This window comes from Astatotilapia calliptera, chromosome 18 (assembly GCF_964374335.1).
Source record: "Astatotilapia calliptera chromosome 18, fAstCal68.1, whole genome shotgun sequence".
NCBI classification, from domain to species: domain Eukaryota; kingdom Metazoa; phylum Chordata; class Actinopteri; order Cichliformes; family Cichlidae; genus Astatotilapia; species Astatotilapia calliptera.
Genome location: NC_137439.1, coordinates 26,011,515 through 26,034,133, shown reverse-complemented (window position 1 = coordinate 26,034,133; position 22,619 = coordinate 26,011,515). Strand labels below are relative to the sequence as shown.

The following is a 22,619-nucleotide window of genomic DNA, read 5'->3' as shown; positions in this document are numbered from 1 at the left end:
TGATGAACTTTAATGACCCAAGCCAGAGCAATCAGCACCAGATCGAGTCGAGTGGCTCTCAGCCAATTAAATTACGCTGTTTGATCACATGACACCGTTAGCCAGCAGTGTGTCTCCTAAAAGAGAGCTGTTTAAAGGTGAGTGATTAAGTTTTTCTCCTAAATAGAGATCATTACAGAACGCCTAGTCCTACTTAAAATCCCATTTATTATTATTATTATTTTTTATCATCTACTCGAACTAAGGAAAACGTTTGACTAACTCAAAGACAATTTCCACGCCTCCCCTGCCTGACTGCAGAGGCAGTTTTGAATTTAGGAGCGCCAAGATGGCAGCGGCAAACCCTGGCGGCTCTCCGGTGAGTATATATATATTTTTTTTTATCTTCAAGTTTGTCTTTTGAAACCTTAATTTTATTTAAATCCGTTGCTCACGTATAAAGTACACAGACGGGGTCTTTGCTCAACTCGTCTGAGGCGTGTCTCACTAAGCGCTACATGCTAGCATCCTGCTAACCGAGCTACCCTTTACATGCTGTGCTTTAGAAAATAGGATACTCGTTAAAAAAAATACTCCGCAGATATTGATAGATAGACGAACACTGCAAATATAATGTTGGAAACGAGAACGGCCTTTGGTGAAGGGGTAAAATACACCATGAATAAAGCCATAGAGTGAATGGCTGCCATGGTTGCAGAACAGCCTGATTTAATGACAAGAATGGGGAAGAGTGAGGTGAAGTGAACCACAGCCACAAAACACGGTCAGACAAGGCGGCAAAAGGGCAGTGATCTGTCCGTCAGTATGAAGTTGGTGTCTGCTTTGGTGAACAAAAACTCCAGACTGGTAGCAGGAAGATGGGAGACTCGTGTTTCACTGGAATAGTGGTGAATTAAAACATCCTTTGTTGGGGACATTTCGGTGTAAATGCATCCATACAGGCAAGACAGAGGCAGACCAGACAGTGAAGAAAACAAGGCAAACATTAGAAATATAAAAACGGAAATATAGGATGAGTCGGGGATGAGTTCCTGCCCCAAGTGGAGGAGTTCAAGTATCTCGGGGTCTTGTTCGCGAGTGATGGGAGAAGGGAGCCGGAGATCGACAGACGGATTGGGGCTGCAGCTGCAGTAATGCGGACGCTGCACCGGTCCGTCGTGGTGAAGAGGGAGCTGAGTGTAAAAGCGAAGCTCTCAATTTACCGGTCGATCTACGTCCCTACCCTCACCTATGGCCTTTACATGACTAACGTCCCCTCTTCTCCCTACCTCACATTAGCCCCCATCTTTCTTCCAGGTGGAAAAGACCCGTCACCTTCTGGGAGTGGCGGCTCCCGTGGGAACAGCTCCCACCACCAAGTCCCTGAGTGAGTCTCTGTCCCCCAGCGTGAGCTCCAGCACTCTGTCCACATCCACCTCCGTCTCCTCGCAGATCTCCAGCACCACCTTTGAAAGCGTGAGAAGGAGCTGGCCACCAAGGTGAGAAAAACGTGGGCTTAGTGGGCGTTCTTGTTGCTGCCTTCTTCCTTCTCTGCTCGGTCTTGTTCCTGTTGTGTTGTAGTGCCTGCGCCTTCTGACACACACCTTCAATACTGAATACAACCAGCTGGTGAACAGCATCAGTGACTGCAAGGTGAGAAATAATACAAAGAAATAAAAAAATAGCCTTTCTGTGTCACATCAGGGAGTTCCTATATTGACGTCTACCTCATCCTGCTGTTGTTTCACTTCAGCTTTCTCTCATCTCACCGATCGGACGTGATCCATCCGTGACGAGCTTCAGCAGTGCCACCCTCACCCCTTCCTCTACCTGCCCCTCTCTCGGACTCCCGCTGTGGCTCCATGGGCCAGAAGTAAACATATTTTTAGGAACATTGACCTCGATCTGCAAACGGTTATTGACAGGTTATCCATTTGATTCTAACTTGGTGTGATTTGTGTTAAAGGACCCCTGAGAACAGCTCACGTGCCTCCAGTCCCTCCTGCTCAGACTGTGAAAACTTCCCGATGGTTCCCACTCTGGAGACCTCCTACCTTGCGCGGGCTGCAAAGAACGAGTTCCTGAACTTGGTGCCTGATATTGAAGAAATGCGACCAGGGTGAGTAATGCCATATTAACCCAAATACTGTCACTATGACATGTGTCTCACAGACCAAATGTAAGTCGACACTCATGTTCTCTAGTTCAAGCAGAAATGATGTGGATCGATTCAAATTCCTGAGCCTGGATGATTTCAGCTGGAAACAAACCAACTCTGCTTCTTCCTCAGATAATTCAATTCAATTTTATTTATATAGCGCCAAATCACAACAAAAGTCGCCTCAAGGCGCTTCATAGATACAGAGAAAAACCCAACAATCATATGACCCCCTATGAGCAAGCACTTTGGCGACAGTGGGAAGGAAAAACTCCCTTTTAACAGGAAGAAACCTCCAGCAGAACCAGGCTCAGGGAGGGGCGGGACCATCTTCTGCGACCGGTTGGGGTGAGAGAAGGAAGACAGGATAAAGACATGCTGTGGAAGAGAGACAGAGGTTAATAACAGATATGATTCAATGCAGAGAGGTCTATTAATACATAGTGAGTGACTGGAAAGGAAAAACTCAATGCATCATGGGAATCCCCGGCAGCCTACGTCTATTGCAGCATAACTAAGGGAGGATTCAGGGTCACCTGGTCCAGCCCTAACTATATGCTTTAGCAAAAAGGAAAGTTTTAAGCCTAATCTTAAAAGTAGAGATAGTGTCTGTCTCCTGAATCTAAACTGGAAGCTGGTTCCACAGAAGAGGGGCCTGAAAACTGAAGGCTCTGCCTCCCATTCTACTTTTAAATACTCTATGAACAACAAGTAGGCCTGCAGAGCGAGAGTGAAGTGCTCTAATAGGGTGATATGGTACTACAAGGTCATTAAGATAAGATGGGGCCTGATTATTTAAGACCTTGTATGTGAGGAGCAGGATTTTGAATTCAATTCTGGATTTAACAGGAGAAATCTGCTCTCTCTTTCTAGTCCCTGTCAGGACTCTTGCTGCAGCATTTTGGATTAGCTGAAGGCTTTTCAGTGAGTTTTTTGGACATCCTGATAATAATGAATTACAGTCGTCCAGCCTGGAAGTAATAAATGGTAAATGCCCTGTATTTATATAGCGCTTTACTAGTCCCTAAGGACCCCAAAGCGCTTTACATATCCAGTCATCCACCCATTCACACACACATTCACACAATAAATGCATGAACTAGTTTTTCAGCGTCACTCTGAGACAGGATATTTCTAATTTTAGAGATGTTGCGCAAATGGAAGAACGCAGTCTTACATATTTGTTTAATATGTGCGTTGAAGGACATGTCCTGGTCAAAAATGACTCCAAGGTTCCTCACAGCGTTACTGGAGGCCAAGGTAATGCCATCCAGAGTAAGAATCTGGTTAGATACCATATTTCTAAACTTTTCAGGGCCGAGTACAATAACCTCAGTTTGATCTGAATTAAGAAGCAGAAAGTTAGCGGCCATCCAGGTCTTTAAGTCTTTAAGACATTCCTGCAGTTTAACTAATTGGTGTGTGTTATCTGGCTTCATGGACAGATAGAGCTGGGTGTCATCTGCATAGCAGTGAAAATTTATGCTATGTCTTCTAATGATGCTGCCTAGGGGAAACATGTATAATGTAAACAGAATTGGTCCCAGCACTGAACCCTGTGGAACTCCATAATTAACCTCAGTGTGTGAAGAGGACTCTCCATTTACATGCACAAATTGGAGTCTATTAGATAGATATGTCACAAACCAAACTGTACACTGGTAAACTGTTACAATAAAAAAGACCGTAATTTTCTTTACTCTTCTTTATTTATGTAACTTTAGTTTTCACTGGCAATTTAGTGTTAGGTTAGGACAAAAAACAAATTAGGAAGGTTAAAGACAGAACATTACTAGATTGTGGTTTTAATTAAAATGTAGCCTTTGACAATGCTGAACACATGAGAAGCTACTTTAAGGCATATCACCCAATTTGTAATATTGCTAAACATTTCTTAAGGCAGACGAGTCATGCTGGCTGGGTCAGTGTCATTTTTGTTGTAATTGATGTCTGGTTTGTTCTGTTCCCTAGTGATGGGTAGGGATGGGTACCAGTATCCGGTGTTCTTACATAATCCTTGAAATAGTAATAACACAGTATCCTCAGCAAAGATGAATTAAACAAGTTTTATTTTAATGGAAGTTTACTTCAAGTCTTCAGATTTTTACTGTCTTTTATTTGATTACTTTAAAGTATATGATTACATTAGAGTAATTAAATAAAGACAGTTTTGATGGAGCTCCTGAGCCAGCCCAAGCTCTCTATGAAGACGAGGAAAAACTCCCCTGGGGGGGCCAGACTGACGGGAAGAAACCTCGGGAAAGCCCATTCAAAGAGAGATCCCCTTTCCTGGGATGGCTGGGGGGGGTTACAGGAATTCCAAAACACTGAAATTTAAAGTGGGCTAATTAAAAAAAATTATTTCCTGAAAAAAAGAAAGGTAATTCATACATCACACATAAATGATAACGTCTGAATTGTGTGTGTTTGTGTGTGTGTGTGATAGGCTTATCTCAGCCAAGTGTGATGCTGTAGCTCCTCCAGCGTCGGCCGCGTCTCCGGGACTTTGGTTAAACACGCGTCCAAGAAATCCCGGCAGTCTGGAAAGAAACGAAAGAGAAAAAACATGAAGATGATAGTTCCAGTGGTCCAAGCCATCAGTCAGTCTTGAAGTGTGACGTTTTCTTACTTTTGGACAGATGTCTTTTGAATTTCAGGCGCTTTTTGAGGAAGCTCGTGGTGTTAAAGTCCCCGGCATGAAGCGCTTCGTACAGAACCACTCCCATTTGCCATACCGTGGTGGGTCCACACCTGTAGCAACTGCGCCCGTACCACTCGGGAGGGGAGTAAATTTCTGTACCTAATAAACAGACACAATTGCAATTTCTTCTAAAACAAAAGGCGAAAATTGTGACATCTGTGAAGAGCAAGAGCAGAATATGTTACCATAGAAGACGCGGTACTGCGACTGCTCCTTAACAAAGCAGCTCAGTCCAAAGTCGATGATACGAACACGCGGTACATCTGAGCCGGTCTCAATTAGAATGTTCTCACTCTTGATGTCCCGGTGAAAGATGTGTTTATCCTCCAGGTGCTTCGCAGCATCAACCAGCTGCTTCAGAATGACCTGGAAATAGAGCAGGGCGATATGACCAAAAATATTTATCACGATATACATTTGAAAAGTTGTGATAACGATATAACTGACGATATAACTGACACTAGACAAAATACTTTACAACTCCACAACTTTATTAGTGCAAAAAACCCCATAAATGTATTTCCACTTAAACAAGCAGCTGTTTTTTTATGTGCATTAAAGTTATATAAAAATGTAACAGTGCAAATGCAAATTCCTCGCTGACAGTTTAACCAAAAGGCATTTCCAGTGGAAATTGGCCGACATATCCTCAGCATAACCATGTAAAATATCCACAAAGCTTAAAAAGAGGTTATACACACACAATACGGTAATATCACGTTGAGGTGCAGTACGTATCACTCCGCGAGGCGCCTGCCTACGATAGCCGTAATGCTCCGACAATCCATCGAGCGGTGCGGCTTTGTAGCTTAGCAAAGTCGCCGTGTACATAAAATCGTTTCGAGGTCAGTAAACACAACCAGAATTCATACATAAGGCACACGGGATTATAAGGGGCACTGTCGAGTTTCAGAAAAATCAAAGGATTGATTTTAAGTGTGCCGTATTTTCCAAACAACACGGTAATAACGACGGCCCGCTAGCATGCGCTACCAAAAATCGTGCTTTGTTGTGTATTTGACGGACGAAAGCTAAACCAGTTCCACACCACTAAAGTTGCAGCATTTTTACAAACCAGTTCTGGTTCATCCGTTTCATTCAACGATCCACTTTTGCTCTTCTCTTTCTGCGTCACCGCCATCTGCGTATGTAAACATAGGCACTGCGCATGCGCGTTTTACCTATTCTAGCGCGATATTTCATTTTCCTATCGTTGCCCAAAATTACACCGGTATTACCGTGAATGGTATGATATAGCCCAGCCCTACCTGGAAACGATGAAAAAGACAATAATCAATCAATGGGTTAATGTTTCTCTAATACTCTGTGCTTTGATTGAATGATGTACAGTCTAAGACTCTTCTAAGGCAAGTCAACTTGCCTTGGCCTTGTCCTCTGGCAAAAATCCTCCATTTTCTTCTATGTATTTATCCAGGTCCACAGCGGGGACAGGTCTCTCCATCACCAGGATCAGCTCTCTGCCAAAGTCAAACCACTCCAACAGAGACACTGGGGCTGATGTTTCCACTGATCCATCTGCTTCAGCTGCAAGCTTCAGCATGATGGCAACTTCCACTGACACATTCTTCCCGTTATCATCCTGAAATATTTCACCAAAGTGGATGATGAGGCACAGACGTTCCACAGGTGAACGCTGCATGCAATCCACTAATGTAAAAACAATTCAAGTCTTGCACATTTACCTTCACTTTGCAGTACACTTTCCCCTTTGGGATGTGTTTGATGGCCACCTAAAAGACACAGGGCATTGATGAGCATTTCCTCAGTATGACATCATTAAAGGTGTAAAACAGCATACATCTCAGCTTACGATATTATCCCTTATCTGCATTACTGCCTGTCTTACTACCACCATCTGAACACTTACTGGTAAATGATCCTTTATGCGGTAGCCAGCAAACACTGCTCCACAGCCTCCTTCTCCAAGCCGGTGCTCCTCCACGTATCTCGCTTGGAAGTCTCCTAAACAGACAAACACAAATTGGGTTTTACTACAGCTGTCACACAAATTACTCTCTGCTGTACCCTAAATGTTCATTTTGCTCTTCACCTGAATATAAAAGCTAAGCTGCTTGCTACTTACGTTTCTGTTCAGCCACTGACTTTTTGGCAACGGTTTTGGTTTTGTCCTGGTCCACGTTCTTTTTCTTAGGTGGGTCCCTGGTGTCTCCCGCAGCTTTCCTTTTGCCAGCCTTTTTGTTTTTACTGCAGCTCTCTGAAATCTCTATGCTGCAGTCTGCAGATGTGGAAAACACCAAAAGCACGTCAGCTTATTAGATAATAGACACAAATATCTCCCAAACACTAATATCTTCAAACTAGCAACCAGATGTACACTTAATCTACCCCTCACTCAACTAATTAGCCTACCTTTACCAGTGTCCAACCAGGAAGATGCCTGCCCCTTGTCACCGCTCACATGCTCAAGAAGTTTACGCTTTTTTGCTGTATTGGTTGTCCCCGCTTCATCTTGTTGGACCTTTCGCTTGACTCCCCCGACCACATGAGCATCTGAGCTGGTGGAAGGACCAGCCTGCTCAGTGACCCTCCTTCTTTTTATGGGGGTCGTTTTTTCAGGACTGGCCTTTCTTTTAGCCATCCTGCTCTTACAATCTATAAACAACAACAACACATTAGTGAAAAAGAGCGCTCGACATCAGGACTAGAAGGATTTTGATGTCATTGAATTTTAAATTAGTATTGCTTACAATATAATAACAAGTTTATCCTTTTGATAAAAAATCTACTAAGTCTAGATACTGATGACACTTGTTGCTCTGTTTTCACTGCTCAGTCCAAGAATAAACTTGTCACATTATTTTACCAAAAGACAAAGTGCCCCAGTAACCTTTCTTTGATTAGACATGTTGCACTCAGGTTAGTTTCAATCAAAACCAGGATTTAAATCCTCTAAAAATGAATCATTTTATACACAGAGCCTCAACATTGTTAGAAATGTACATTCTGTTATTTAGGGGATTTTATTTTTTACTTACTTTGATCTCCTGGATCTTTCTTATCTGCCTCAGTCGTAACTTTTCTTGTTTCCTTTTTCATCTTAATTTTTAAAATAGAAAATGTCACCTTAATGAGTGAATAGTCCTTCAAATGTCTGGATGCTTGACTTTTCTAACTAAGCTGTATAAGTCAGTTCTGTAAGTGAGCTTTAAAAGTAAACTCCGGAGTCTATGGCAACACAACATTAGAACCTTGCCTTTTAGTGACAAGGTTAGTGACATCACTAAAAGGCAAGTAGTTTAAAGAAAAACACTCTGGCATTTCATATAATTCAGTAATTTCACATTAAACTTTCTTTCATTATCCTTTCATTATTTGTTTAAAGACTTGATGTGTGGATGCTACTATGAAGACTTCTAGTTGAGCAAACACTAATAAACACTGACTAGTTTATCTGAGATAAAATATAACACTTTTTTATTAAGTCAGTGTTAACTCTGTTTTTTTCTGTTAGGATCATTCAATAGTATCAGAAGAGAAAAGAAAAGTATGTTTTGTTTTGTTTTTTTTTCTTCAAGATCTGTTCACATGTACTTAGCAAGAGTGAGTACACAGCGTTAAAAAATGGTACTTAGTGTAGTGAGGAAGGCGAAAAGCAAAGAGAGCATATGAAGGTAATATTGAAGAAGGCGCAGTTTTGAAGTGGTGAAAGGCAAAGGCATGAGTGCAAGCGTAATAAAAGGTAATAGGAGAGATGTCGAGCAGGCGGAGGACTTGGCTGGAGCAGGAAAAGGCAAAAGGGGAAACGCGAGTGCACGTCTGAAACTTCTTCACTGTCAGTGAATCCTAATTCTTAAGACTAAGAAGAATAAATCTATGTATGAATGTCGTTTTGAGCACATCTCCTCTTTCTACTGATCAATTCTTCCACCTAGTGGATAGATGATAGTATTGCAGCTTGTCTCGTCACCTGTTGTGTGTTTTGTGTGCTCCAGAACCTGCGTCCTGTTGGAGTACTGTACGTAAAACACACAAACACTGGAGTGAACACAGCTGCTGAACATCTCTATATTCATAACTTCTTCCTGTTATCTCATATCTGTCTCCCTTCATCTGTGTAGGAACGGTGTACAGATGTATGAGTATGTCACTCCTGCTCCTCCACCTAACACCTCCACTCCAAAGTAAGTTTGCTCTGCTGCTTTGGTTCACTGATCTGCAAGTATCTGTCATTTGTTTGCAGATGTCTGCAGGAATTATTGTAATGATCCATTAATGGTGCCTGATTTCATTCAGTTTTACAGCTTGTCTCGTGTTTTTGAACTGCTTCCCTCACAGTTGTACACAGTGCTAACATGTGCTCTTACTCTGTGTTTTATTCCTGAAGAAAAAGAAAGTGCCCAGCCCAGCAGGATGAAGATGGGCCATACGTCAAGAAGCCGCCAAATGCCTTCATGCTCTATCTCAAAGAGCAGAGGCCAAAGGTCATTGCTGAACTCAACATCCCTGGAAGTGCAGCCGTAAATGCAGTGGTGGGACAGAGAGTAAGTGTGTAACTCTGCATACATTTATGCATCTGTTAATGTTGTCTGCTCATGTTTTTGCATGTGTCCCAGCTGTCCTGTAGTTATGTGTAGTAGCAGTGCTCACAGTGTGTTCTTATGATCTTCTGTCCACAGTGGAAGTCGCTTTCAAACGACCAGAAAGCCAGATATTTCAAGCAGGCTGAAACAGAAAGACAGAATCATGCCAAAGAGCATCCAGCCTGGTCGACCAAAGAAAACTATGTATGTCCAACAATAATTTCATTATAGACGATTGGACTGATTTCAATTGAATTAAACTGTTACTCCTGTTATTTCAACATCTGTCTTTGTGTAAATAAATGAAAAAACAAACAAAAGATGCTTCTGTCATAAGTTACAGCAGGATGAAACAACCTTCATGTAGTTCTTGTTTTTAACACTGCAAACCTTCTTTAGTTCTTTTGTTTCCTTTCATATTCAGCACACATCTGTCAGTGTCCACTAACTGTCAGGGAAAAGCCAGATAAAAACACTGTGGGGTCTTTTGGGACACGTGCTCGTTGGGTTTACTCATAGATATCAGAAATGATCTGTTCTGTATTCAAAGGATACACGAAGGACGTTTGTATTAAATGCAATATAGCGACTGATCATATGCTGCTTTCTTTGGGGGCTTTTCACCACCATGTTACACAAATCCAGTTTCTAACTGAAAAGAAAATCCTTCACCATTTTCTAATCAAATTCCCTGGTTTCCCATGTCAGAGATGTCATGGCTGAAAGGATCATCGCATATTGAGCTCAAAGCTAAACTCTTGTGTAGGGCCTCTTTCCATGTTGTACCATTCATTTTAAAAAGTCCTGGTAACAAGAAACAGAGGTGACTTGATGTATTACAGTTACTTCCCAATTTACAGAAATGATGTGACTTCTGACATTTTCCTAGCAGGAAATGTGCTACTGTGGGACACTGAAAGAATAAACAGCAAGGCACGTTTTGTTTTAATAACTTTTCTTTACTTCATTTGTATGAACTAGGTTTACCTTACAAAATCTTATACTGTATATAATGTTTTATGTTTAATTCATGTCAATGTCAGCTCGTGTTTACTCGGGTGAGCAGTACCGGCCCACAAAGAGAATGCTCTTGGTGGGTTTATGTCGGATGAAGAAGATGAAGTGATGGTCGGCAACAAACTCAGCGGGAATCGTTATAGAGCGGACTTCCATGTCAACCCCAGTGGCAGCAGCAGCCTCAGTTCCTTCTTCATTTACATCCACGAAAGCCTTGTGGACAACTTTGGACACTATCAGGTCATTTGCTGGAGACATTCCTAGTAGATGAAGAGCCCAGAAATCAGTTGTGTTTTTTTCTTTACCAGATGATGTTTTGCCGTTTTTGTGCTCTCAATATAACTGTATAATTGATTCAGTGTGTCTCATTGGTGCAATATTTCTCACCAGAGAAGTCTCTCTTGTAGATGTCAAAAGCGTTCTCCATTCCCATGTTGGTCAGGATTTTCTCCAAGTCATACTTCTCCTCCATCTTAAATCGAGGGAGCTTGACATCAACCTCGTTGGGGCTCATCATGTCTGGGCGAGTCCAGTCCACAAAGTTCTGATAGGTCAGCTCCTTCTCCAGCTGTGTGGATACAGTGTCACTAGCTTGTCTGATTGAAACTGGACATTAAAGTACTGGTAAGTGCATCTTACCTTTTCCAAGCCTGTGGTATCATCTTCTATGTCATTAGGCAGGAATATGAGCATGCTGAGGTCATTTCCTTTATACGGCATCTCAAGAATCTGTCCAGAAACATTGTTTTTATTTATTACTCCATCAAAGATGATCTGACTTCCTAATCTAGAAATTTAGGCTGATATTTGTAAAAGACAAGTTTTAGATCATGCTGGTGAAATCCTGTAATAAGCTGAAAGTGATGGATGTTACCTTGCAGTTGGCCTCAGGAATGGTCGCAAAAGGAAATTTACTTTTCTGCTGCATCATCTTCACCGGCTTAGTGTCGTTCTGAAAAATAGGGGAGACAAGAGAAATGTTTTTTGTGTTTAGTCTCAAAATGATCTCAAAAAGTTCTGTCATGGTTTTATTCCAGCCATTGAGTGGATTTGGATGTAGAGCACACGTCACAACACAACTTGTTCTTGTTAGCCGAAGTTTGTGATGTGCTGTTGTTTGAGATTTATTTGAGAACTTATTGGATATTACATGAATAATAAACTGCATTGCATAACTGCATAAAGTTGGAAAGTGATCGTCCAAAAAGCACGATTTTATCCCCTCAGAGCTCCAGGCTTTATGTTCTCATTCAGCAAAGTCCACAGCTCGTTTGTAGTATGACAGATCAAAGTATAACTGCACCATCCTATGCTGCCTTTCTGCACTGTTACCTTGTTCAGTCGAAACTGCGCATCAGCAGTCTTCTCCTCCTTAAACTGCGTGTTCCAGCTGCCCTTGAAGTAAATGGCATTCACGAGAACCAGCTTCGTCAGGCTACCCACTGCATCCTGGCTTAGCAAGTCCTTGATTTTATCTGGTAAAAAGAATTTATGAAAACTATTAACTATTACCAAAGATGCACTAGTTACTGTACAACATCTTCAGCTATAAAATCAGAAAACAGGGCAACAGCAAGATGGTTTTTATTTTAAAAAAAGGGGAAAAAGCTTTATGATCAGTATAACAGGGAACAAAAAACAAAAATTCAAGCGTAGGCTTGAAGCCACTGAGGTGGTTGTTAGCGGGGGTGACGCGATGCTTCTGGTATGCATGAATTAATTAAACAGTCCAATAACTCCAGCAGTACTTATCTTGTCCTTTTTGGTCTTTGTTCCAAACATTTTAAGATAAAAGCGCAGCGGTCACAAATGTTTTGCCTTCTTATGATTAACAACACACCTGACGCTGATTACGTGCGTCCACCTTAAATACCTTACATAAACCTACCATACAGAAACTTAAAAAGGTGGAATCCTCAGTGGTGCTTGGTGCCACACCCTCAGGGACTTTAATGTTATATAAAAACACTGACAGCTCAATATCTGCCTCAGTCACTCTCCCTGATCCAGCTGAGTCACCAATAGGAAAAATCTGCTTTTCACAGGAACTTGGTAACAGCAATAAGAGAATACGTAGTTTATTCCAAGAAGATATCGTCTCTCTCCCATATATAACATCTTATTGGAACCGATATGTTCCAGATATCAAGTGGAAGACAGTCTGGATGGTCCCCCATAAATATTTGATTGTAAATAAGGTGAAAGAAGTCTCATTTAAAATTCTACATAAATGTTATCCAGCCAGTCACTACATGGTCAAATGTAAAAGGGACATAAATACTAATTGTACTTTCTGTGGGGATCATCCAGAAACTGTGACGCATCTTTTTTGGTACTGTTCTTTTACACAGAGATTCTGGAAGGAATTTAGCAGGTTTGTTATTGTCCATATTTTAAGGGAGTTTTCTTTACGATGGGAAAATGTTTTATTCTGTTTGTTTAAGTTCCCCAAGAAGTATGAGAAATGTTTTTTATGATGAATTTGTTCATACTTTTAGCTACATTTTTTATCCATAAATGTAAGTTTACTAACAAAACACCATATTTCTGTCATTATTTTAAGGATGTGGAAATGTACATACAATCAATATCAGACTCCACCAACACAAAGGCTCTCAAAACAATACATGTATGTGTATTCTTATAATTGTTACCTTTTTCTTTTACTCTTGGCTTTTTGTGTTCATGTTCTGTTGTTTTGTATACTTCATCTGTTCGTATGTTGTATACTCATTGTTTGTTAAATAAAGTTTAAAAAAAAAAGAAAAAACTTAAAAAGGTTACCTCTAGCGGCAACATGAGGTATCAACCCAAAAATGGCTCCTACAAAAATAATGGGATTAAGATTGTCTCATTTCCAGCAGGTGGCACCACAGTCCTATAACCCTCATAGAAAGTCCTTGTATCCTATTATTATAGATGGTAGATTTATAAATGGCCTGTATTTGTATCGCGCTTTTATAAAAACAATGAATGAATTTCCTGCTGCACTTAAGATAATATAAAGATATAGAATCAATAGCAGCCAATCCTAAATGGGCCTGAAAAATAAAAATATGTTAAAGACACAAGTGATCAAAGTAGAAGTACCCATCACATAATATAATAAGAATAGAAGAATTGGCCTGCTATTTACAGCAACATACTGCTGTGATGGTTTTATTAATAGCATGAAACCAAACAGTAAAACCCAGAGATAGTGCTGCTTAATACTGAATAGAAATTAGACTGGAAGAACTGGAAACAGAAAATAATGTGGACGGTGGACAATCCGGTAATAATGTCTCAACTGAACACAACACAACTGATCCCCAAGGATTTACAGTGGAGATCATTTAAAGTTACATTATGCTTACCTTGTGTCTGCTTCTCCACCCAGCTGTTGATGTGGACCCTGGCCTCCTCTGCATTTCCTTTGAAGTCCACAGACTCGAGCTCAGCGTTGTAATGCTTTTTGGTGCCTTTTAAAAATTCCTGGAATTGTGAAAATAAGTCACTCGAAACAGATTCAACAAACTACGGAGACTTCAATCAAGTTCAGTCACTGTGTTAAAACATTTTCAGTCCTTTGGATGCAGTTGAAGCTTGAACTAACCAGTCAGCCTTTGTCTAATAAAAGATTAAAGCAAATAGCTTGTTGGATGCCAATTTAAGTAGCCAGCATAGAAAAATACACAGATTGTGGGTAAGCTGGTTTGTAACGTTTCGGTTCAGATGGCAGCAGTTTTTGCTGACAAATGTAAGTTTTAGTATTTCTAAGTATTAATAAATTATTGTTTTACTTCTTTATATATTTCTTTATACTATTTGCAAATATTTTAAAAGTTTAATCTGCTGTGATGACTGGAACACAAAGGAGAGAAATGGTGCCTTGTCTCTTGTTATGAACTGTAAATAGCTAAGTGCTTAGAGCAGCTGGTCCTAGCACACTTCAAATCCTGTCTCCCCCCCACCCTGGACCCCCACCAATTTGCATACCGCCAGAACAGGAGCACAGAGGATGCAGTCTCCATCGCACTGCACTCTGTCCTCTCACACCTGGACAACAACAACACCTACGCCAGAATGCTGTTTATAGACTTCAGTTCAGCATTCAATACAATCCACCCCTCACAACTCATCAGGAAACTGACAGACCTGGGCATCAGTTCCCTCATCTGCAAATGGTTACTGGACTTCCTGACCAACCGCCCCCAACATGTCCGGCTGGATAACCACTGCTCATCTACCATCACAATGAACACCGGTGTACCACAAGGCTGTGTGATGAGCCCTTTCCTCTACTCCCTCTTCACCCACGACTGCAGACCTGCTGATGGTTCCAACACCATCATTAAGTTTGCAGATGACACCACGGTGATTGGCCTCATCAGTGACAACGATGAGGCCGCCTACAGGGAAGAGGTGGATCGTCTGGCTGAGTGGTGCGACACAAACAACCTGCTGCTTAACACCGAGAAGACCAAGGAGCTCATCGTGGACTACAGGAGGAATGCTGACCCACATCCACCCATCCACATTAAGGGGACGGCTGTGGAGCGTGTGAGCAGCTTCAAGTTCCTGGGAGTCCACATCTCCGAGGATCTCACCTGGATGACCAACTGCTCCAAGCTGGTCAAGAAGGCTCACCAGCGCCTCTTCTTCTTGAGGACTCTGAGGAAGAACCACCTGTCCTCAGACATCCTGGTGAACTTCTATCGCTGCACCATCGAGAGCATCCTGACCAACTGTATAACAGTCTGGTACGGGAACTGCTCTGCCTCGGACCGGAAGGCGTTGCAGAGGGTCGTGAAAACTGCCCAGCGCATCGCCGGAGCACCACTTCCTGCCATAAAGGACATCTACAGGAAGCGGTGTCTGAAAAGGGCTGGGAAAATCATCAAAGACCCCAGTCACCCATCACATGGACTCTTCACCCTCCTGCCCTCTGGGAGGCGCCACAGGAGCCTCCGGACTAAGACCACCAGGTACCGGAACAGCTACTTCCCCACAGCTGTCAGACTCCTGAACTCTGCCTCCTGACATCTGACCCACGTTAAACTCATGGACTGAACATACACACACACACACAATGGACAACTGTACCCTCAAACACACAATAATAACATGGAGTGAACCACCACTCACAACCACTAGCACTTTATATAGCCCCTGTAGAAACTATCTACACCCTCACTTATCTTAACTGAACTACTGTATAGCTCTGTGTAAATAATCATTCTGTACATTCAATAATCTTTAATCCTACAACTGTTTACAACTTGCATAGTTGCCGGGGATTCCCATGATGCATTGAGTTTTTCCTTTCCAGTCACCTTTCTCACTCACTATGCATTAATAGACCTCTCTGCATTGAATCATATCTGTTATTAACCTCTGTCTCTCTTCCACAGCATGTCTTTATCCTGTTTTCCTTCTCTCACCCCAACTGGTCGCAGCAGATGGTCCCGCCCCTCCCTGAGCCTGGTTCTGCTGGAGGTTTCTTCCTGTTAAAAGGGAGTTTTTCCTTCCCACTGTCGCCAAAGTGCTTGCTCATAGGGGGTCATATGATTGTTGGGTTTTTCTCTGTATCTATGAAGCGCCTTGAGGTGACTTTTGTTGTGATTTGGCGCTATATAAATAAAATTGAATTGAATTGAATTATCTGAAGAAGAAGCAGAGTTGGTTTGTTTCCAGCTGAAATCATCCAGGCTCAGGAATTTGAATCGATCCACATCATTTCTGCTTGAACTAGAGAACATGAGTGTCGACTTACATTTGGTCTGTGAGACACATGTCATAGTGACAGTATTTGGGTTAATATGGCATTACTCACCCTGGTCGCATTTCTTCAATATCAGGCACCAAGTTCAGGAACTCGTTCTTTTGCAGCCCGCGCAAGGTAGGAGGTCTCCAGAGTGGGAACCATCGGGAAGTTTTCACAGTCTGAGCAGGAGGGACTGGAGGCACGTGAGCTGTTCTCAGGGGTCCTTTAACACAAATCACACCAAGTTAGAATCAAATAGATAACCTGTCAATAACCGTTTGCAGATCGAGGTCAATGTTCCTAAAAATATGTTTACTTCTGGCCCATGGAGCCACAGCGCGAGTCCGAGAGAGAGGGGCAGGTAGAGGAAGGGGTGAGGGTGGCACTGCTGAAGCTCGTCACGGATGGATCACGTCCGATCGGTGAGATGAGAGAAAGCTGAAGTGAAACAACAGCAGGATGAGGTAGACGTCAATATAGGAACTCCCTGATGTGACACAGAAAGGCTATTTTTTTATTTCTTTGTATTATTTCTCACCTTGCAGTCACTGATGCTGTTCACCAGCATCAGTGACTGTATTGAAGGTGTGTGTCAGAAGGCGCAGGCACTACAACACAACAGGAACAAGACCGATCAGCTCCGAGCAGAGAAGGAAGAAGGCAGCAACAAGAACGCCCACTAAGCCCACGTTTTTCTCACCTTGGTGGCCAGCTCCTTCTCACGCTTTCAAAGGTGGTGCTGGAGATCTGCGAGGAGGCGGAGGTGGATGTGGACAGAGTGCCGGAGCTCACGCTGGGGGACAGAGACTCACTTAGGGACTTGGTGGTGGGAGCTGTTCCCACGGGAGCCGCCTCTCCCAGAAGGTGACGGGTCTTTTCCACCTGGACGAAAGATGGGGGCGAATGTGAGGTGGAGAGAAGAGGGGACGTTAGTCATGTAAAGTCTGTACTCTAAGAAAAAACTTTTTAGAATAGCACTTTGGTCTTTGAGCTGAAAAGTCATTTTTCCCTCAATGATATTAAACAGATTTATTTCTTTATGAATCTTTTAAGGCCCCACCTCCTGCAGCTGCTCCATCTTCTCCAGCTTCCACTGGTGCTCTAGGATGAGGCTATCTCCTCTGGGCCTCCAGCCGGCCAGGTTCTCCTCTCCACGCACATAAGCCACTGATGTGTCCAGGACCTTCCTCCTCCTCCTCTGCATCCCTGCTCAGGACATGAGCCCTCATTAGGATGAAGCTCTCCACAGAATTATGATAAAACAGCTGCCGTTCTTTAAACATGTTTCATGGCCGCTCACCTGGGCTTCCAGTGTCAGACATCTTACACAAGCTCAGCTCGTAGATCCCAGTCACTCGGTTGTTATAATGAAGCAGAAGTTTTGAACAAGGAAACTTTGTAACGAAATGCCAACGACCGCCTGTCTGTTTTCAGGGCTGTATTTGAAGCCATGCTCCAATCAGGCAAAGTTTTAAGTGTTGCACATTTCGATGGGTTTCTTTCAGCTGACATAGTTTCCATTTGGGTCATGTGGTGTTAGATACCCCAGCGTGTGGTCATAGGGTGAAGAGCCCGGACGATTAGTGGGATTTTAGGTGTGGTGTAAAAATGACGCTGCAACTTTAAAAACGTTGTTGCTTTAAGGATTAACGTACAACCATACTTGGGCTGAGTTTGACACTGGTTCTCTTCAGTAATTAAAATAGCTTTAACACATGATAAGATCAAATGTCAGCTACACTGTGACAGTCGAGGGGCCACACTCAGATATATTTATTCGCTTGTTCTCTTTGTGTGATAAGAGTTTCCATCTGAATTTAACCCCTGTGTGGGGCTGATCTTTCATTTCATTTTATTTCAAGCTCAGATTCTTTGCCTTTGGCACATTTTCTGTGACGAGACTTCAAACCATTCCCACCGTCCTTATTAATCAACATGGTGAAGTGATTCTTCGCAAGGTGATGGGATAGGAAGAGTTTCAGAAAATGAGGCCTTTTGTCTTTATTGGAGAGGTCAGTGCAGACAGGACGGATGGGGGGAAGGCGAGGGGGGAATGACACAGGAAACGGTGTTGGTCAGACCCAAAGACAGGCGTGGGCAGTGAGGACTCTCACCTTCAGACTCACTGTCTAATCAGTCTGACAGTGAGTCTGAAGACAGAGCAACCCAACACACGTTACTATGTTCATCATCATCATCATTGTTTATTTATATAGCACTTTAAAAACACACAAGGCTGACCAAACTGCTGAACAATAGAAACATAATAGATACCATAAGAATAATAAATATAGCGAAAAACAATAAAATACAAGTCAGTCAACCACTGAGTCAAAAGCCAGTGAATAAAAATGCGTTTTCAATCTGGATTTAAAAACCAGCACTGATGTCGATTGCCTAATGTGAAGAGGAAGATTATTCCAAAGCTTAGGAGCCACGATAGAGAACGCTCGGTCTCCTCTCAGTTTCAGCCGTGATTTGGGGACTGAGAGCAACAGCTGCTCAGCTGACCGGAGCGAACGAGTGGGGACATAGGGCTTCAGCAGGTGCCAGACCATTTAAAGATTTAAAAACCAATAAAAGAACTTGAAAATGAATCCTAAATTCAATTGGAAGCCAGTGCAGGGAGGCCAAGAGTGATGTTATCACTAAGCAGGACATTAAATCAAATTAATGAGACACCAAAACAAGAGCTGGAGCCCAAGACAGCCATGAAGTCACAGTGTACACAAATACACAAGAAACACAGAAACCAGCTGGGTGGATGTGGCTCGGGAACCTTCTGTTACCTTGAACGTCGGTGTTTTGAACGCTGGCTGCTCCAGTCTGCTTGTATTTGTCCAAGATTTCCCCTCATATCTTGGTTATGGTTATTTTTTCTTTTATTAAACTGATCACACTCCTGTTCATGAATAGAAAAAAACCCCATCAGTGTATTTTCACTTAAACAAGCAGCTGTTTTTTTGCATTAAAGTTATATAAAAATGTAACAGTGCAAATTCCTCGCTGACAGTTTAACCAAAAGGCATTTCCAGTGGAAAGTAGCCGACATATCCTCAGCATAACCATGTATAATATCCACAAAACCTGAGAAGGTTGGAGAGAAGGTAGGTGAACTCTGCTGGGATCTGCGTTTAACAAAGTGTCTAAAGACGAAACAAAGAAATCTTTCTGTAAATGTTCAGATGCACAGACTGGACTGAAAAAGAGTGAAAAAGCAGCTAACGTCCAAAAATAAGAAAACTTTGAAAGAACTCCAAAAAAACCTGGAGAACTTTTGCTCAAAAAACAGTTTTGTTTTTTTTAAATTACAAGGCAATCTGACAAAATGTCATCAAATGAGACTCAAGACTTCTGCAGGTCTCTGCCATGACTCAATTTTTTTTTCTTAACGGCAGAAACAATTGTTCCTTTTTTACTTTGTTTCTATTTTCTCTTCTTGTTTTTATCTGTTGAACAACAAACAACATTCATGCTGATTCACATAATATCCTGTCTCTAATCTCTGGGATTTCCTCGTAGCTCTTTGATGCAAAGAACATCCATCAAACGCTCCAGCTTGTGCTCAACATCATCGTGAACGGTGATGGTACTCTGACGAGAAAATACTCAGTCGACCTTTTGGTTGATTTGTTAAAGAACCCCAAAATAGCTGATTACCTAACAAGGTATGCAGATAATTCACAGCTCTTTTCCTGAATAGCTGCTTTAAAACTCTGCTGAAAGCCTTTGTCCATTTCCAGGTATCCCCACTTCTCGGCATGTGTGTCTCAAGTGTTAGGACTGCTGCATTGGAAAGACCCAGACCCTGCAGCCAAGGTGAGAGACGACAAATATGATAACCCACACCAGCTGTGCTTAACTCTGTAAGTTCCCAGTATTCCCTGAAACCATCACGTGTGACACAGTTTACATCAGACGTGATGCAGCTGACGTCAACACTGACCTTCTTGTGGTAACAGAGACTTAAAAAAATAATAATAAAGCAACAAAGTGGGTCGCTCTTTGACAGTAAATTCCAGTGCGGTCCGCTCCAATCTCCTCAGGCGGACTCTCTTCTAGGCTCTCCTGACTGTTCCCTTTACATGTTGATGATGTGTCTTGTAAATCTGGATCCCTTTCCAGCAGGACGCTCCTCTTTTTCAGACAGTACCTCAGCTGCTCTCTCTCCTGACAGTCAGCTGTCCACCTCTGCATGGCCAGTCGAGCCAGCGCCGGCATTTGAGGCAGAGCTCGGAGCAGAGCGGGCAGCCAGGCTGAGCACAGAGCAGAGGTTGAAGGTCGCAAACTGACATCCACGTCTTCCAGAGAGCCCAGACCTCCTGCTGCAAACAGACTGCACCAACCGTTGTCTCCCACCAAGCTGTTGTAGGACAGATCCAGTGCACGGAGTGAGGAGAGACAGCCCCGTCTGCACACGGCAGCTGCACAGAGGAAGAGGACCCATTGATAACTGATCACTTTATGCCTGTTCACTTTACTGTTTTGTTCACAATGTTTCTGATGGAGACAAAAATAACACCGAATAGTTTCATTGTTTTGTTTTATACGACAGCTACAGATGCTGGCAGCATGAAATAAATGAAAGAAATATCAATTTCCTTCAGGCTTTACTTGTCTTAATATACATTTATGCAGCCTAATGATCCACTACAGACCAAAAAAGAAAAAGTATAATGTCATTGTGTGTTAGTTACCCAGATGTTGCATGTCATCAGTGGTGAGCTCGCAGCTGCAAAGACGGAGCTCGCTGACGACTGATGGCTGCAGAGCATCCAGCAGGAGCGCCAAGTGACCGCCAACCACTTTACACCAGGAAATATCCACCGTGCGCAGATAGGACACCGCCAGGGCTGATGCATAAACACAAAGTTTTCACCATTTCAGGCTAGAGGGTGGAAGAGGTATTCAGGGAGAATGACTTGAAGGAAAACTTCTATAAATAAACAAGTGTGTGTGTGTGTGTGTGTGTGTGTGTGTGTGTGTGTGTGTGTGTGTTACCCAGAGCAGTGAAGGACTCGTTGCTCATGTAGCAGCTGTTGAATGGCAGCCGCCTCATTTGTGTCGCAGGGAGGGCGGAGACCAGCAGGTGGACCACACCTCCCACTTCCTTATTGGATGACACATCAAGCTCGGTCAGTGCAGTGAGAGAGGGCAGCACCTGGACTGAAAAACAACGAGTCACATGACTGCTGCAGCGAGCATGCGATTAGTGTCCGGCGTGTGAGATTGGTAGCAACTGACTCAGAGCCTCTAGATCATCTCGCGTGAGGCAACACAGGTGGAGGTCGAGTCTCTCCAGGTGTGTGACGTGAGCCAGGTGAAAGGTGAGGCGGCTCAGTCCACCAGCTAGAAGCAGCTTTACAGTATATTAATCAGAACAATGCTGCTCTCTAATGTATCTTGGTAAAGCGCAGAAAAATCTAATGTTTTATATGATACAGTGTGATTTCAGTAACATATCATAATCTACACTGGAATGTTTTTATATATGAGAATCACCATGTTAAGCATTTAACTTATATAGTTGAGCACCTGTTGATGCATACTGCTTGTTGTACGATTTAACAATTAGCATTAATGTGCAAATTTTGACCGTTTTGTGACCTATTGTGATAAAGCAAAGCAAAGGGTTAATCCAGAGCTTCCCAAAGTGTGGGGCCCGCCCCCTAGGGGGGGGCGCAGAGCCATTGCAGGGGGGGCGTGGTATGAAAAGGGAAAAAAAAACAAAAACGCTTGGACACTGCTAGCACAGGGCGCCCACAAAAACGCAAAGCAGGAGATGCAGCAACTTCATTCTAAGCCAAAGACTAGGAAATATGGTGAAGCATATCTTCCCTTTGGCTTCACCTGCACAAGTACCAAGGTAGGTCTCCCCTGCAGAATTGGTTTTCCCTGCGTCAGGAGCACGCGCTGGGCAAAAAAAACAACTGCACGTAAATAATTACACTGTGACGCCTCTGCTTTTCTTGCTTTGTTTGGACCCGGAAAATGCTGGCAAACAGAGTCTGGATTGAACAGTCAGATTTCGCCCATCCCTTTCTTTAAATGTGAAGTGGTGTCGGAATTTCCAAGTAAGAAATGCATTCCTGCCCGTGCACTGCTGGGTCTGTTGTGCTGGTTCCGGGTCCATTGTGCAACTGACCCCACCAACATTAATAGGATGCCTACATTAGAGCCTCTTATTTTGTTTGGGTTTCCAGCAATGCGTGAAATTACCTAAATTAGAGAGGGGATAGCCTAACATATGAAGCAGAAAATGACCGCTGTGTAATCCATTAATTTCAAGAAAGTAACTTTATTCTAATTATCACATATTTAAGTGTTAACTGTAAAGGAATACAGTTACTCATATTTTGTATTTTAAATGCATAACGCCGGTACCTGTATTCAGTTACTCCCCGGCACTGCCTATAAGAGATGGGTCGGAGGGGCCACCGGGGCTCTTCTCTGTCT

General features: G+C 42.7%; 4 protein-coding genes across 10 annotated transcripts; 1 reads left to right on the top strand and 3 right to left on the bottom strand.

The window, feature by feature from the left end:
• Positions 1-24: 24 nt before the first annotated feature.
• Positions 25-9,720, top strand: LOC113010675 (transcription factor 7-like). Of its 6 annotated transcripts, none has more exons than XM_080292570.1 (7): positions 25-137; positions 246-358; positions 1,297-1,632; positions 1,733-1,852; positions 1,946-2,098; positions 9,205-9,361; positions 9,497-9,720. In XM_080292570.1, the coding sequence occupies exons 4-7, from the start codon at positions 1,842-1,844 to the stop codon at positions 9,629-9,631; spliced, it is 456 nt and encodes a 151-aa protein (XP_080148696.1). In that variant the 5' UTR covers positions 25-137; positions 246-358; positions 1,297-1,632; positions 1,733-1,841; the 3' UTR covers positions 9,632-9,720. The 6 variants fall into 6 exon arrangements, with proteins under 6 accessions (XP_080148696.1, XP_080148697.1, XP_080148699.1 ...); XM_080292571.1 differs by having other exon boundaries at positions 52-137; positions 301-358; XM_080292573.1 differs by having other exon boundaries at positions 100-137; positions 301-358; positions 1,279-1,632.
• Positions 4,190-8,014, bottom strand: LOC145421783 (serine/threonine-protein kinase pim-1-like). The gene is made up of 9 exons (XM_080292567.1): positions 7,856-8,014; positions 7,230-7,472; positions 6,943-7,095; positions 6,727-6,821; positions 6,542-6,589; positions 6,220-6,438; positions 5,024-5,204; positions 4,767-4,937; positions 4,190-4,677 (listed from the first exon to the last, which is right to left on the bottom strand). The coding sequence occupies exons 1-9, from the start codon at positions 7,914-7,916 to the stop codon at positions 4,586-4,588; spliced, it is 1,263 nt and encodes a 420-aa protein (XP_080148693.1). The 5' UTR covers positions 7,917-8,014; the 3' UTR covers positions 4,190-4,585.
• A 618-nt stretch (positions 9,721-10,338) lies between the features above and the next one.
• LOC145421785 (leukocyte elastase inhibitor-like) lies at positions 10,339-16,247 on the bottom strand (the record flags this gene model as incomplete). The annotated part of the gene is made up of 7 exons (XM_080292575.1): positions 10,339-10,677; positions 10,805-10,985; positions 11,057-11,146; positions 11,292-11,369; positions 11,750-11,892; positions 13,774-13,891; positions 16,233-16,247. Coding segments are annotated over 7 exons (852 nt in total), but the record flags the coding sequence as incomplete, so codon positions are not given.
• Positions 16,248-18,347: 2,100 nt separating this feature from the next.
• On the bottom strand, positions 18,348-21,630 carry LOC145421784 (leucine-rich repeat-containing protein 31-like). Of its 2 annotated transcripts, XR_013903149.1 has the most exons (4): positions 21,165-21,630; positions 20,861-21,016; positions 19,824-20,587; positions 18,348-19,065 (listed from the first exon to the last, which is right to left on the bottom strand). XR_013903149.1 is itself a non-coding variant. In XM_080292568.1 (3 exons), exons 1-3 carry the CDS (start codon positions 21,220-21,222, stop codon positions 20,130-20,132), a joined length of 672 nt encoding a protein of 223 aa, XP_080148694.1. In that variant the 5' UTR covers positions 21,223-21,630; the 3' UTR covers positions 18,348-20,129. The 2 variants fall into 2 exon arrangements, 1 of the variants encoding a protein (XP_080148694.1); XM_080292568.1 differs by having other exon boundaries at positions 18,348-20,587.
• Positions 21,631-22,619: the final 989 nt, after the last annotated feature.